The following is a 15,804-nucleotide window of genomic DNA, read 5'->3' as shown; positions in this document are numbered from 1 at the left end:
GCGGAAGGGTGGGGGTGGGGGGGGGCACAGATTCCTTAATGAGGAGCTCTCGTGTTGCCGCCTTTGTCGCGGCAGATGTAGTACGTTGAATCTTTACACGCTTCGGTATGCCATCAGTGAAGATTCTCCCCTGTGAACTGCAACATGTGGAGCTGAGATGGATGGGATGGAAAATGTCTCTGGTCTTTAGGATTTACTGCAGACAGGGGATCAAGCATGTGCACAGGGAGCGATCAGGAGGGCTCTGGAGGTGGAGCTGAATGTCAAAGGTTTGAGTTTGCATCTCAAACTGACCGGGTTTACATGGAAAAAGGGAAAATTGAGCTGAAATTGGTTTGTCGTCCATACAATGCAAATAGATATTTTTTTCCACCATCTCTACAGTGCTGCTTTAATCTGGAACTTTTTCCCCACCTTCCCCCCGCTCCCTTTAAATGAATGTTAATCTCCGTTCACCGTTGACTCACCGTAATCCTTCTTGCAATACTTCTTCATGTTGATTTTCAGTTTGCCTTTTGACGCTTTGCAGTAAGAGTCACAGTCTGCAAGCATAACAAGACCAAAATGCAGTTAGGGAAAATGTTGATTACTGCCACAAACAGCTTAAGGAGTCCCAAGGAAATGAACACATACTGGAATTTTGACTCGCTCATTTTTGTTTTATAATTCTGCAAGAATAAATCAATAAAACATATATGTATTTTTTTAAAGGTTTTAAATTGATTATCAGATCCTGGCATTCGAATTACCGCAAGCTAACTTAGTTAACTGACTATAAGCCTTTTGAGTAACATTATTTTCCAGATCAACAGCACCTATGAACTCCTGAATGCCCTTTTTTAATTTGCTTTTGTAAATTACAATCAAACCCTCAATATGCTCGTGTCTAAATCATTTATTATTTAGCATTATTTAAGCCGTGAGAAAAAATACCCCAATTAGGCAAGAATACATCCGGCTGGATAGTTACTCCCCATGCCATACAATGAAATACCAATCCAACAAACACATACATTTTTCTACATTAGAGTATGTTTCTAACCTCTCTAACCTGATCATCGATACCACCAAAAAGGTCGTGAAACATGTATTGACTTTACTTGCATTATTTTCTCAACATATCCATGAGGATGTGCAATAGGTGGCGTGGAAAGAATTTTCCACCCCCACCCTCCCCAAGCTGTCTTGTGTGGGCCCCTGTCGAGAACTAATGGTACCATCAGCAGGTTTGCGGCGTTACAAATTACAAGCCAATAGCCACTTATTCCCTGTCAAAGCCTGGGAATCATTCAGCCACCCTCCCGACGCCCCTTGGACCTCCACCCCCGCCGCCCCCTCCATCGCCTCCCTCTAAATCTCACCTCGCTTGTCATCTCGACCCCCCGAAAAAACGTCGCCCTGGGATCAAGGCCCCACCGAAGGGCCGTGTCAAACGTTGGCATTCATTGCAGCGTGGACATTCGGAGAAAGAGCATTGGGGGCGGGCGAGCCGCTATTCCAGGGTGTGGAGGCTGGGGGGTGGTATGAAAGGGGTCATTGCCACACAAAGGGAGGTCAGGAAGGAAAAATTAGCCATCCGTGAAGAAGAGTTAGGTGCAGAAGACACTGTTCTTCGGGCGAGTGTGTCCACTCTGAACAAATCAATACCTCATGCGGACACAGCCATCACCCAAACGATTCTAAAACAAGGATAAAAGCCTTGAAAACACGGATGATGAGACAAAACATCAAACGTGTGCTTGCTGTGATGTCGGTTATGGCTGGGCGACCACATATAACACATATCGATTGCTAGAACTTTTGAGGTTCTTGCTATCAAATGCTAACAATCCAAAAGGCCACTTGGTCCGGATCTGAACAACGTTCCACCGTTTGAATATACCGGCTTTATAAGCGAAATAAAGAACACCACCTCTGCCCTCCACTTCTTAGCAAGCCAGAGTGCGCCTCCATTGCCCCATGCTAGGTTGCTAATCTGTCATCCACTTCCACTCTCTTCCAAGAACAACACGGCCTGAAAGCAAATCTTCAGATGTATTTTGCTCTGCTCCTGAAAATCGCATCCAGAGTTCGGACTCTGTTTGCGGCGAGTGCAGCACAAGGAAAAGGCACGGCCTTTTTTTGGTGGAAGAGAGTGCTGCAAATGATGGATGCAGTGCCCGAAGCTTGAATATGAACAAACTTCATTGTTGGGCCAGCAGATCTTTGCTCCATGCCTTCACTCCCCTTTTATGCTCTTTTTCAATGAGGTTGCCAAGGTAACACCAGAAGAGGAAAAAAATGCCCCCCCCCCTTGCCCCCCTGCACTCACCTACACAAAACAACAAGAGGAATAAGGTGGGGGCGGGGGGTCACAAAGAAGGAGAAGAGTGAAGTTTGTGACAAGAATCGATCAAGTCCGGTATCTTCACTAGTAACCAAGAATAGTGACAAATGCAACAGTCTATCTGAGCTGGCCCCAGATTACCATTTAAATGTTTCGAAGCTGGAGCTGTTGCAAGTAAGCTTTGTTTTCTCATAACCCCCCCTTTGAAAAGCATCACGATACTACCCTTTGATAGCCTTTCCTACCCTATTAATGTACCCCGGCTGCATCACACTGGCTGTGAGGATCCCCAAGACCCCCGTTTGGGAGCAGGCAGTCCCCTACCGGGAGGACAAGTGTTGCCTTTGTGTGCACATTACAGACAAGGGGAAGCGGGAGCAGTCCGGAGCTCAGTTGTGGTGATGTCGTTACTACACTGCTTTGTTTGCTTCCTGGCGAGCACCTAAACGGAGATCTGGGCCTCCGTAACACTGCTGTGCAACATACTCAAATGGGTCATGTGCATTGTTAAAAACCGCTAACACTATTGTAGGCTTCAAAACAATGTGTTGGTGCGTTCTTCATGTGTTGGCTAGCCACTTCCTGGTTCATGGTGAATGACGAAAGAACCAAATCTTGTGGCGTGAACTAACTAATAAGGCCAATTCTGATGAGAGGCCAAACCGAACAGTCCAGTTGCGTTGAATTCAATGCCGTAAGAATGAAATGACCTTGTATGAATGAGAATACGCGCAATCACAATTACACAAATTAAAATGAATACATTGTGAAGTGACATTTGAGTGACGACTACTTTCTGGCTCGCAAAGTGTAACATAAGATAATCGTAATATTTGTGTTTTTAGAGAACGTGTCCATTGTGAGATAGCAAATCAAAAAGCAATTACAATTTTTGGCGTTGTGCGTATTTGTTTATCCATCTGCTTTGTTAGTTAGCAGTTAGCTACTTCCTGGTTCGTGTAAAGGGAAAATTACTCAAGGACACAACTTTGAAGTTAACGAGAAACAATTGAATAAAAACTGCAAGGCGACAGTTCAAATACAAGCTGATGACTGCTTTCGAAGTGTCGGCCTATTTGTCCTTAGGCTAGCTCGTATACGGTCCTTGTGCAGGTATTGTCCGCGGAAGACGACTGGCTTTGTCTCACAATGAAGTGTTAATACGTTATCAAAAATCTAAAATACTGAAACTGCTCCACATCATTTGTTGAAGTTAAAACCGACTCAGAAAAGTTTTCATTCGGCGCAGATGGTCGCCTCCAAATTTTATATGTAGGAAAGCCCAGCGATATCCACTGCCAGTTAAAGAATCCAAATGTAGCAAATGGGCCTTAAAACAACAATTTCGTTGTCAATGGGATGGCACACTTGGTTGTGAGAACTGCATCATTGTTTTTCCTACTCGAGTGATATTGGCGAACGAGCCAGGAAAATTCTCAAGTTGCGCTACCTTTGATGCAGTTGGGATTGTGTTTGAGTTCGCGGTGTGTGATACAGCTTCACTTAACACATAACTTTTTAGCCGTTTGTCGCATCGTTCATCAATATTATTCGCATTACACCTTTAGGGGGAGCCGCAGAGCCGTCGTTTGTTTCTTCCTGCTGCTTTCGCAAACAGCAACCGAGTACTTATCTCATGTGCATTAGAGTAAGGAGATGCATGTTAAGTTGACTCGGCGGTGTGAATGGAAGGTGGTGTGACCGAGAGCCCAGGAGGAGGCCTTTCTCCCCCCGAGCACACTGGTGGGGAAAACAAAGTGTGGCAAATAAAGCGCGTCATTAGATTAAGGGAGCCCAGTGTGCTGCCCGGCTTCGAGCTTCTCTGCTTTGCACTGTTGCCACTGCATTTGGACGACATCCGGACAACACGGGAGGGAGTTTAGCGAGAAGGAAAGAAAGTGGATCTTGTTTGAATGAACCTTACGTCCAATAGTCTTGTTGAACTGAGATTTGCAGACCTGTACGTGCAAGAATTGAGCGTGATTTCAAACTGAGGGTTCCGATCTATCCATTTTCTGTCATGCTTCTCCTCATTTGGGCCTTCTCATTCTTCATCATCATCATGATAATTATAGTTACAGTATTGCAATTTTAATTTCACAATATTATGCTGAATAATATGCACAAAGGTACAGTGGTACCCTGAATATTTGTGGTTCAGTTTACTTGTGGAGGCTCTCAGTCGTACAGGAAAGTTCCATCGTAGAAAGGGTTCTGTCAGTCGTCATCTGTGACGAAGCTTCTGTGAGAGAAGCGAAACGTCCTTTTTTGTTTTTTTGTTTTGTTTTTTGTTTTTTGTTTTTTACCCACAGGTACAGATGACGACAGTGGTACCCTGAATATTTGTGGTTCAGTTTACACAAATTCATGGATTCTGCGATTTTTTTTTAAACCTACCCCATCATGAATAGAAAAACGCACCCCCCCCCAAGCAAAAATATACATTATCCAAATACTTTTTGAGTAGGCTACTCAAATATTCATTCCCTGCAGCCCTACATTCATCTCCCCCAATGTATTGTATTTTTATTGTTTAATAAAATCATTGCTTCCTGGATGAACTGGTGGGGGGAAAAAATACTTCTCAAACGAAGTCATTCATTTGCAAAGCTATTCCTCAAAGGAAAAAAAAAAGTTATTTCGAGCCTTGCGTCTATTCCTTCTCGAATCCCCTACTCCGCCTTCTCATTGACTTTCACATTGTGCTCAGGGCAGCGGCATTTAATCGACTGCACATTCGGGTTGGCGCGCAGACGTCTCTGTCACGACCTGTGGGAGTGGCGACCTCCAGCGAGCCTGGAGTTGTGTGTTTTGTCTGGGCCGCGCCGTCGGAGCTTATTCTCCATGCATTCCAGCTCTCTTCGTGTGGTCGACGGTGGGGTTGGGAGGAGGGGTGCGGCGGGGGGACAAATTAATATCCATTCCGTTTGGGCCTCCCGTTGGCTCAACTAAATACGCACGCGCCTTTACCTTCTCCATCTCCAGCTGAGGCGCACGCAGGCACCTGCCAAATAACTGTCACACCAAACTACGCTTGGCTCCAACGTGCACTTGCATGTGGAAAAATATCATTTGAAATTCTGTCATTGATTTCACTATCAACGCCCCCAGTTTGTAGGATTGACTTTTTTTTTTTGTCTTTACCTTGGATTTAACAAGATTTCAAAGTTCACCATCTTAGTCACAGCAACTGCTTATGTCTTAACCCCTTCGTTGCTCATTGCAAAGCCTTGGAAAATCCAGAAAATAGCTGCTTGGATTACGACCACATAATATTATTCTCTCTGTATTTTTTTTTTTTATTTCACATTTTTCACCCTCTCGAACCGTCAATACATGCCAACTACATTTTCTCAAATCAGTTTCGACAGTGATAACTTTTAAAGGAGACTGCATTGACCCCCCCCGCCCCCCAAAAAAAAAATCTAAAGCAATTAAACAAAAGGTTTCCAAAGGAATGTTTTTTTTTTCTGGACTATCAATTATGCATATTGTAAGATTAAATCATAAAAGTCAAAATGAATATTTTTTTTCACTCACAAGATTATGAATTTTGACTGATTTAACTGAAAAAAGAGCCTAAATTACAAGTGTAGGACTCATATAGAACATCGTACACTGCCTTGAAAGATATGACTGATCTGTCCCCCCGCCCAAAAAAAGACTTTCTAAAAGTACTTTGTCTTATGTTTCGAAAAGAAAAAACGAATATACACACACACACACACACACACACACACACACACACACACACACACACACACACACAGTATTTACTTGTATACTGACATGCAACCCAGCACGTATGAATCAAAATTTTGCTCAATTTATCATTCGGCGTCAAATGATATCAGAGCTGCTCAAAAACAAGCACTAATGCAGTCAACTTTTCGACTCTTTCGGGGGTGTGAAAGTATAAATAGATGAGCTGGACCCGCAGCCCTGGCACGTCATGACATGTCAGCTTTGCCATCTGCTCAAAATCAAACAGAAACTTTGAGGAGGAAAGCCCAGCGTTTCCTCGCCATCATTAGATGATCTCTAACTACGCCATCCAACGTTATTAAAAAAAAAAAGTCTCCTGCACACCACTCATTTATATGACACTTCTCATCGACAGATCCACAGTAGAAGATGACATACTTAGAGCGGAAGCTGCTACGAGCAGATGACTGTCCGTTGGATATAAATAGTGTACATACCCCTGTCCTCTTTTTTTGTGATATTAAAAAAAACTAAATAAGACGGAAATAAATCATTTCCGCATTTGATCAAAATCATTTTGAGAGGCAAAGTAGTGAAGCAAACTGCGTTTGCATAAATGTGCACACCCTCTTCAAACTGGAGATGCAGTTGTGTTCGGAACCAATCACATTCAAACTCATGCGAAATGCGAGTCGGCACACACCTGCTACCATTTAAGATACCCCTGATTAAACCCAAATAAACTTAAGCTGTTCTAGCAGGCTTTTCCTGTCTCCCCCCCTTCTTCCAAGCAGAAGGTCGAAAACATAGACTTGAATATGAAAGTGACCTGCTTCCCTCTACCAGAGCCAGCTGATGAAAAATTATTTTCAAGTTTTCTCTTATTTGTTGTATGTTTTTTTTTCTTGGCATTTAAGAAAAAGTAACCACAAACATTGTTTTTTACACCACATCGCCCCTCGCTGAGGTGCGGAAAATTCCTTGCAACAATTCCAAAGGTGCATGGCGTTGTGACAAAGGGGGGGCCATGGAGGAACTCCAGATATATTCCCTCTCGGCAAAACACACACATGCACACGCACGCGCGCACACACACACACACACACACACACACACACACACACACACACACACACACATTTTGCCATGTCAAGGACAAAGCATGAAACAGAAGGAGATGGAAGATGGAAAAAAAGAAAACTGGAAAGAAAAGAAGTGGAGGAGGGCGGAAGGGAAACATGGCTGGAGAAGGGGGTGGCGGGAGGGGGGTGAGGCAGTGACTGTGCTGTCAATCAAAGCTGTCCCAAGAGGAGGTTGCCAGACCAACAGCACACTTTGGGTGTGCCTGCAACTGTATGAATGTATGAATCACCCGTTTTGCACAATCGCAAACCCAAATTCTTCATTTGACATTATTTCGAATTGTCCACTTGCGTTTGTGCATTGCGTCATTAATTTTCATGATACTACACCAACATTTGAAAGTTCTCTGAACATTTCTCCTCAATGAATAATGCGCGGATAATAACAACATTTGGATATCATCGTGGATGAAGTTGTTTTAAGTTGGCGGATGCGACTATGTTTACAGTTTTGTAAAACATATAATTTCAAAATGTCCACAAATCTTTAAATACAGTTGAAAATAAAATTTTCATAAATTATTGCTTTTTTTCCAGGAAGAATCATGTTTGAAGTTGTCTAATGCTAAAACGATGTTATTTGAAAAAAAAAAATTATAGTTAAAATAATTAATATCCCCAGTGAAAATAATGTTTCAAGCTGGCGAATGCGACTCTTGTGTGCTGTTATTTTAGTATATATAATATATATACCATGTGGTAATTTGAAGTATCAAATATTTTTTCCAAATGCTTTAAAAAAAAAAACATACAAAATAAAATTATAATGAGAAATTCAGTTGGCTTATGTTAAAACAACAAAAGTATATTAAAAGATGTCCCAAATCTTTAAAAACAGAGATGTAATATTAATATAAGTGAAATAAAATTGCTTTAAAAAATCTTATTCAGCAAGGTACACGCGCAATGCAAAGCATGTAAAACTGAAAAACTACAAAAATGACATGTAGATCAAATGAAACATGACACATGTTCCATTCATGCAGATAACCCTCTGCATAATACAAGACTTAAAAAAAAAGGTGCAAGTGATTAGGTTCTTTTTGATCATGACAATAATGCAGCAACACACTCTACAAATTATACAACAATGCAACTACTGCATAAGAAAACATAGCAGCAGTTGATTTTCTGGCTGCAGGGTATGTTACAGTCAATGTGTGGCATGTCAATAGTTTACAGTATGCCTCACCTGAGGGCTCTTCTGTGCTGCTGGCTGCTGTCGTAGGCGGTGTGACTGGAATCTCTGCTCCCCACCACCAAGCGCGCGCGCGCGCGCACACACACACACACACACACAAACACAAACACACAGGCAAACACAAGGATCAGTGCCCTCATGCTGTGTGAATAACAAGTACACAACAGATTGCAAAAGTGCTCTTTCTCCCTGGATAAGCTTTTTGTCTATTTTCTCTCTTTCCCTCTATATGAACTTAACATACTCTAATCAGTTCTTGACAGCCATACACAGCTAATTTGGTCCTACCTGTCTTTTGCTGCTATGTATGGTGTTTCTCATTTAGGAATTGCAGACAATTTATGCACAGTAACTCAAATTTCAAGGGCACATTTGACGGTGGCGAATGTTGGATGATTTGGCGGCAGTCAAGTCAATCTGAACCGCACGCCCGTGTTCGGAGTTGCTGGAGGTGGTTGTGACCACTCCTTCAGCGGCGCAGCCCTCCCTGTTGCGGATCTACCACACTTTGCTGATCTGTGAAACATCGGGTCTAATCCACTGCTGTGCAGACTTTGACGGGATTTGTACTGTTATGAAAACGGAGCCCGTCATTTTTAAGACATACTGAGTCACCAAATGTTCAAATTTCCATTGGCCCTTGCGGGTTATGTTTTGCGTTACAGGGGGAGGAAGCAGGCGTGAAACATGGCCCTCTTATCTGCAAAGGAGCTGGATGCTGGAGAAGATAGGAGCGGGGAGAAAAGAACGAAGCTGTGAAACCGCAGCCATCAAAGTGCAGAGGAAGAGAAAGAGTAGCAAAGCAGCTGTGCGCTGGTGAACACAGCCTCGATTTTTATCAGACATGAATGCGGTGATTCATCTGTTAAACATGAGGGCTTCTCTCCAACATATTTTCCAGTTGATTAATTGATTGAAAAAATGTTTTTTGTTTGTTTTTAGGTTGATTTAGAGGAAAAGTTATTTTAAGGGAACAAAGTTAGTTTTACATTAAAGTGTTGGAGGGTTTTTTTGCTGTTTTTTTTTTTTTTTTTTTCCAGGGACAAAGTCTCACCAAAAACAATATTTAGCCATTTTTCTTTTTTAGAAAAACCTCGATAATTTTGAATTTCTGCTGAAAAGAGGCTTTGTTGCACAGGAAGGAAAGCTTTTTTTGGTTTTGGTTTTTATTCAAATAAATTCATAATATTGGAAGCCGAGGCAAAATGTACATTTTAAATTTCATTTTTGTTCTATGTATTTTTAAGTCAACACTCGATGTTTTCCAAAGTGAGAAAACAAATATTTCCAATACATGATTGGTAAAGAAATGGCATTTTAACCCTTTCGGGGACAGCAGTTACTACGGTGGACAGCTTACCATGTTTTCAAGTTACAGGTTATCATTATTGGTGCATGAACGCGTTAAAAAAATAGATAAATAAAATTCAAAATTTTAATTTTAAGTCTTGAAATGAAATCAGTTCTAGTAGTGAGTAAAGATTGCATTTTTCCAGAAGTTAAAACAAATATTAGAATAAAAGTGGAGGCATTGATGGAAATGATGTGATATCATGAAAATAAATGCTTTTTTTTTCATACAAGTCATATCCATATGTTTTAATAATCAGTAATTTTACAAGAATAATGATTATTTTAAAGTAATTTGTATTTGAGAAAATGTCTTTCTGGTCAAGCAATTGTAATTCTAAAGGAATAAAGGATTTGTTTATAAACATTTCAGACAAGTATATTAAATTGTATGTAACATATATTAAATGGTCAGAGAAAAAAAAGATGTCACAGAGAAAGGAGAGAATAATGCTGGAAATGCTTCAAGATTTTTTTCATGTATTTTTGTCACGTTTGATAAAACAGGAACAATAATATATTTTTTAAACGTGTGCTTTAAATTCGATTTTCCTAATATGACATCTTCATTCCCATATCCGTCTGTCTCTCCCCACTCGCTATTTTTATTTCCGTTGTGGCACTAATTCCCCCTGAGTAGATTTACAACATCGAAACGTGAACGAGAACGAAAGTGTGCATTTCCTGTTTCCCAGTCACCTCGCATTCGAATCTGCATTTTCTGCCGTAGCGCTCCCCTGCCAAGAACACAAATGAATGTGGTAAATAAAGACTGTTTGCACGTACTTATGCAGGGGGCAACGGGCGAGCGGCTCTGCTGGTAGCCTTTAGCGCAGCGGTTGCACGTGATACCGGTCACGCCGTCTTTACAGGGACATTGTCCTGTGGTTTGGTTACAGGTTTTGCCGGCGGCACCCACGGGATGGCAATCGCATGCTGTGAGGAACACAGGAAGAAAAGGAAAGGCACAGTGAGTGGTCGCACACACGACAGAGATAACATGACGAGAAAGTGAACTTGGGTGATGGGGGGGTGGGCGGTGGGACAGGTGGAGGGATGCACGCAGCAGAAAAGTGCACTCAATTACATGGTGGAAAACGGAACCGCGGCCATTTTGTCAACATGGAGTCACTGATGTGACGAATAATAATGATCCCTGAAAGTTTAGCAAATGGTTCGGGAACTCTTTTCGCTTACATCAGCAACCGTGGGTCAGACAGCTTTGAAAATGTCAAATATTCTTGACATGATGAAGTTTACGTTCGTTCAAAGAATAAGTAGACTGGAAGGAATATTGTTTACAAGTGCAGGGGCTAGTAAACAAACTTTTAGCATTAGCATACAGTCAGCCACACGTGTAAGGTAAGTGCAATCTACTTCTTCCTTTTTTTCCCTTCTTTTTCTTCTTTTCATTGTTAATATTGTACGAAAAAAATAAATATATTTTGACAATTAAGATAAAAGTGTTGGAATAAAGGTGTAATCTTGTTTTTTTTTGGGTCAGCAGAGAGAGAGGTGTAGGTTATGTAAATAGTACAATGAGATTTATCTGACAGAATGTTACACTAATCTGGCACAAAGATTCATTTTTTTATTTAAAACAAATTGGTAGACTGTTGCATGGATCGTTTATTTTCTTAAAAAAAAAAGCAGCAAATTTGCTGTCGCAGTGAGACAGACTGAGAAAGGTTCTGGGACGCGCTTTTGTGTAACTAGCTGCATTTCGCATTATTTGGGTGGGGAAATGTTTTTAAAAAATTCACGAAGCTACCAAACAATCCAAATGTGCAAATATCTTGCCAAATAGAATTAGTGTGACATGCACACACCCACAGATATGTCTCCTCCGCTGCGCACATGTATCTTGCAGGCAGAGACAGAGCGGAAGGTTTGTCTTCATGGCTTGTTTGGAGGAAGAAACAAGCCGAAATATGCTCCAGAATAAGTCTGCCTTGCCTGACATGAAGAAGCCTCCTCGCTAAACAACATGGTCAAAGAGTTGAGAAAGCAGAGAGTGCGACAGACAGGTGAGCGATGGTGACCCGTCCAAATGACATCACTTCAAAGAGAAGTTTAATGAGTGTCAATGATTTAGTGACAAGCAGGCTTGGTCCCCACTGGTTGAGTTTACGAGGTCTTAAATCAATACTGTCGTTTTTAGATGACAGAAGTCACGCATGTACCCAACAACTACGTAGCTGTGTGGGATTGTCATTTTAGCCTGCATAAGCCTATAAATAACAACGTAAATGTATTGGTTCCCATTAGATAAATCAAATGTATCAAACAGAGGAATCCCTTATTATTTCGTAATGCTTATGTGGTCTAGTCAACCAAATTGGTGCCATTTGTGTCTCCCAGGCACATGAAAGTACATTTTATTCATTTGGCTTATCATGCATGTGGCGCACAGAAAAATTGTCCCATCTGGAATTTTCATTTGTTCATTTCCAAAGACTTTCTCACAATTCTTTCCCAGTTCTATCTCACCGCATTTGCTGTTATTGAACTGAGTTATTTGCTGTTGCTAAAGCTAGTTTGACAAATGAAGCAAATAATCCACAAGTTGGAAAGAGAGATCTCCATTTTGTTGGACACCCAATTCCCCCCCCCACTGCCCCTCACTTTTATCTGTAGTGCATTTATCTGGAGTGTTTCCTGTGATTCAGCTCCTGTAACCAATCTTATCTCCACCCCTGCGTGGCTACTTGTTCTGTTCACACATCTTATCAACTTCTTAAGTCTGCTTTGCACCTATTAGCGTTTTTATCAGGCAATCTGTCACTGCCATCATTCCTCAGTTGCGTCCATCTTGGCAAGAGGAGGAACAACACACGCACACACGTATACACGCACCTTATTTTGCAAACAGCGTGGATGGTCGTCCAGCATGCCTTCAGGCCCGTAAATTCAGACAAATGTCAGGCCGAAGACAAGGAAATAAAGAACCTCGGTCCGGTTGAGGCCAAAGTCCACTTCCCCAGATGGACGCGTTGCGGTTGCATGACAAATTGAATGACTCTCTGGCAGGCACTTCTTGGACAAATGACCGACATACTTGGGGGACGTTGAGCGAGCCTTTCTGCTTTAAGTGCGTGTCCACTTAGCGCTTAAGTGGCTGTGTGCTCAGCTTCATGGCCACTCCAGTTGGATTAGGCAGATATGAGGCCAAAAACGGCGGCCTGTCTCGCTTTCCTAACAGAGGCAAAGCGATCAGACTCGAACGCTAAGATGACTAGCACTAGTCTTGATTGGGAGAAACCTCCAAGAGGAACTCCAGAAATTACACAAAAAGAAAAATGGGGAGAACTTTCACTCTCTAGAATAGGAGAGACAAGGAGGGGTAACAGCTGAAAACATCTTGGCGCGCTCGCTGTCATGACATTTTTTTTTTCTTTATATGTATGAGGTGGGAAAATGCGTTGCAGACATATAATATAAACTGTCACATTTTAAAAAGTGACTGGAATTTAGAATTTGCATAGTCATTTATTTTTCCTCACTTTTTGAATACGGTAATCCCTCGTTTATCGCGGGGGTTACGTTCCAAAAAGAACCAGTGATAAGTGAAATCCGTGAAGTAGTGAACTTTATTTATTTACAGTTATTATACAATACTTAATAAAAAAAATACTTCTACTGACCGATAGAGTTTGGTAGAGTAACAGCAAATTGTACTCAAGTTCTTTTAGAATATGATGACTCAAGGTAAAAAAAAAAAAAAAAAAAAGAGTAAGGCAAACGAAAACCATATCGATCAGGCAAGCAATAATGAATTCATAAAAATCAAAGTCGCTCGCCGAATGTAAAAGTACTTTTTTTTCTGAATTTACATGAACTCTGATTGTTTTATGCATCTTTGCTACATGTGATTTTGCTTCCAAAAATCCACTTTATTTCTAAACAGTCCCATTTATTACTATTGAAAGTTTTCAGCTTTGCCACCCTAGAATGGACTGCATGTACTCGACTTCTATTGGTCGTTGCTGTCAAACTGATGCAAAAGAATACAAATATCTATCTATCTATCTATCTATCTATCTATCTATCTATCTATCTATCTATCTATCTATCTATCTATCTATCTATCTATCTATCTATCTATCTATCTATCTATCTATCTATCTATCTATCTATCTATCTATCTATCTATCTATCTATCTATCTATCTATCTATCTATCTATCTATCTATCTATCTATCTATCTATCTATCTATCTATCTATCTATCTATCTAGCTATATTAGTTAACAAAAACCAACAAAATAAAACTAAAATTAAAAGAACATTTTGTGTTAATAAAATAAATATAAATGAAAATGCTTACCCCCCCACCCCCCTGCAAAAAAAACTACATATATTTGCAAAACTAACAAATAATCGGTGTAAGTAAAGCGAGAATGTTCTTTTTCTTTTTTTGTCTTTGGCCGTTAATTTAATTCATGAGCCTTTGTGGGTAATTTTAAATGTATGCTCTTTTTTCGATTCATACTTCTCAACAGGAATTCAAATACACTTGAGAAGTTGACAACTTGGCCAACAAGGGATGGAAAGCGAGACCATCTTAATTTTAGTTTAGACGATTTCGATGTCGTTTTTCTAAGGTCTGTTTAAAATAACAGAAATTTTACACCACAGTACTTACTGTGATTTATTTATTTATTTTATTCAAATCGCTTTACGCTCTCTTCGCGAATATCTCGACATGATTTCAGTTGACCTAAATTTTAGTCTACTTTCAGCCATCAAATTCTCCGGTGCCCTGGGGCCGTGTAAAACACAACACCCTTGGGATAACAAAACGCCCAGCATGATGAAGAGAGAAGAACCAAATTCCCAAACAAGTGCTTGGAGGCTCGTGTCAACACATCACTGTCAACGAATATAGAACCCATCACCTCGCAGCCAAACTATGGCAACTCATGAAAACTATTCGCAGAAATTCCGAACACTGCGCAACGCCACGGAATAGTTGTGTGGAATTGACATCGAAGCACAAAAGAACACAAAACATCTCCGTGCGTCAACGGCGGCTCTTGTCTGAACTTCCACGCCAAGCTTTCCACAGAGGCCTGTCTGAGGTCTGTCACTGTCGACCTGTTTTATTTACTCGCTTCCTGTCGAGTGATATGGGAAAACGTGGGCTTAAGCTGTCGGTGCGCGGCTGATATTTCCACGCGGGCCTGTCCCTCGGGTGCGTGAGCCTCAGTTTTTGGAGCGCTTGGCTTGTTTGCGCAGGGATTATGCTGCTGTTATTTTTACCTGCAGCTACAGGAAAGGTGCGAAAACTCACTTTGACCTTTATTAGCTTGGCTGAGGGTTAGAAGGCATTAGGTGGCGAGCGCACCTGCGCGGGGGCGTGTTCACGCCACCTCCGCCGCCTTCCATTCCTTCCTATCTTTCACCCTCACGACTGACCTCCCGCTTGCTATGCCGATCACTTCACACCTCGCCTCTGTTTGCTTTGGTTGTCCTGTCATCCCCTCACCTTCCCTCGAATTAAGCCAAATAACTCAGTGTCAAAAGAGGGAACACCCACTCCACCGCCCTCGCTCCGCCATCCCCGCAGACCTCCAACTCATCTCCGCTGACAGAGGAAGATGGGGGCGAGACAAGGCTCAGGAATGTTGCGACGCCGCGCTTCCTCCCCCATTTCCTGTCATTAATCTACAACTCCAGAGCAGTGGTCCCCAAACGGCCGATCGCGGACCGGCACCGGTCCGTCAGACATGTGGTACAGAGCCAGGTTGTCATAATTTGGAATTTTCCAATATAGTTAGTTTTCATTTTTGTTTTGATTTAGTTTTTCCTTTAAAAAAATAAAATAAAATATTTAGGTCGAAGCAGTTTTGCGAGCAAGTTGGTTAGTTTGTATTTGTTTTTTTTAATGCTTCATTTTGGTTTAGTTCTATTAGTTTTAGTATTGGTTTTAGTTTTTTTCCAAAAATACTGTGTCTGATGTATTTGTCGAGTGTAAGATCGCAATACAAGGTCACAATAAGTAACGTGTAATAAAGTAAAACAGCCTACAATTCCGCAATGACTTATTTCGATCAAAAGAGCAGTGTTGGGCAAATTACT

The 15,804-nt window shown here is 41.3% G+C and overlaps 1 protein-coding gene and 1 long non-coding RNA gene across 5 annotated transcripts in view; one reads left to right on the top strand and one right to left on the bottom strand.

Moving 5' to 3' along the window:
- The window catches only part of ntn1a (netrin 1a), a 43,981-nt gene that overhangs the window by 3,519 nt on the left and 24,658 nt on the right, over positions 1 to 15,804 (bottom strand). Inside the window, exons 3-5 of one of the 2 annotated variants that reach the window (XM_019862435.1) lie at positions 10,511 to 10,660; positions 8,366 to 8,419; positions 468 to 542 (exon numbers count right to left, since the gene is read on the bottom strand). In XM_019862435.1, the coding sequence (XP_019717994.1) occupies positions 468 to 542; positions 8,366 to 8,419; positions 10,511 to 10,660 (279 nt within the window). The remainder of the gene's footprint in view (positions 1 to 467; positions 543 to 8,365; positions 8,420 to 10,510; positions 10,661 to 15,804) is intronic. The other variant, XM_019862436.1, reaches the window with a different exon arrangement.
- Positions 8,428 to 15,534, top strand: LOC109511375 (uncharacterized). Of its 3 annotated transcripts, none has more exons than XR_002167311.1 (4): positions 8,428 to 9,190; positions 10,624 to 10,694; positions 11,595 to 11,751; positions 15,228 to 15,534. It is a non-coding gene; the product is annotated as an uncharacterized LOC109511375 (long non-coding RNA). The 3 variants fall into 3 exon arrangements; XR_002167309.1 differs by having other exon boundaries at positions 14,466 to 15,534; XR_002167310.1 differs by lacking the exon at positions 8,428 to 9,190 and adding an exon at positions 10,050 to 10,485 and having other exon boundaries at positions 14,466 to 15,534.

The sequence above is a fragment of the Hippocampus comes genome, unplaced genomic scaffold (genome assembly GCF_001891065.2).
Source record: "Hippocampus comes isolate QL1 unplaced genomic scaffold, H_comes_QL1_v1.1 scaffold7, whole genome shotgun sequence".
Taxonomy (NCBI): domain Eukaryota; kingdom Metazoa; phylum Chordata; class Actinopteri; order Syngnathiformes; family Syngnathidae; genus Hippocampus; species Hippocampus comes.
The sequence above is the reverse complement of the archived record's forward strand: the minus strand, read 5'-3'. Positions and strand labels throughout refer to the sequence as shown.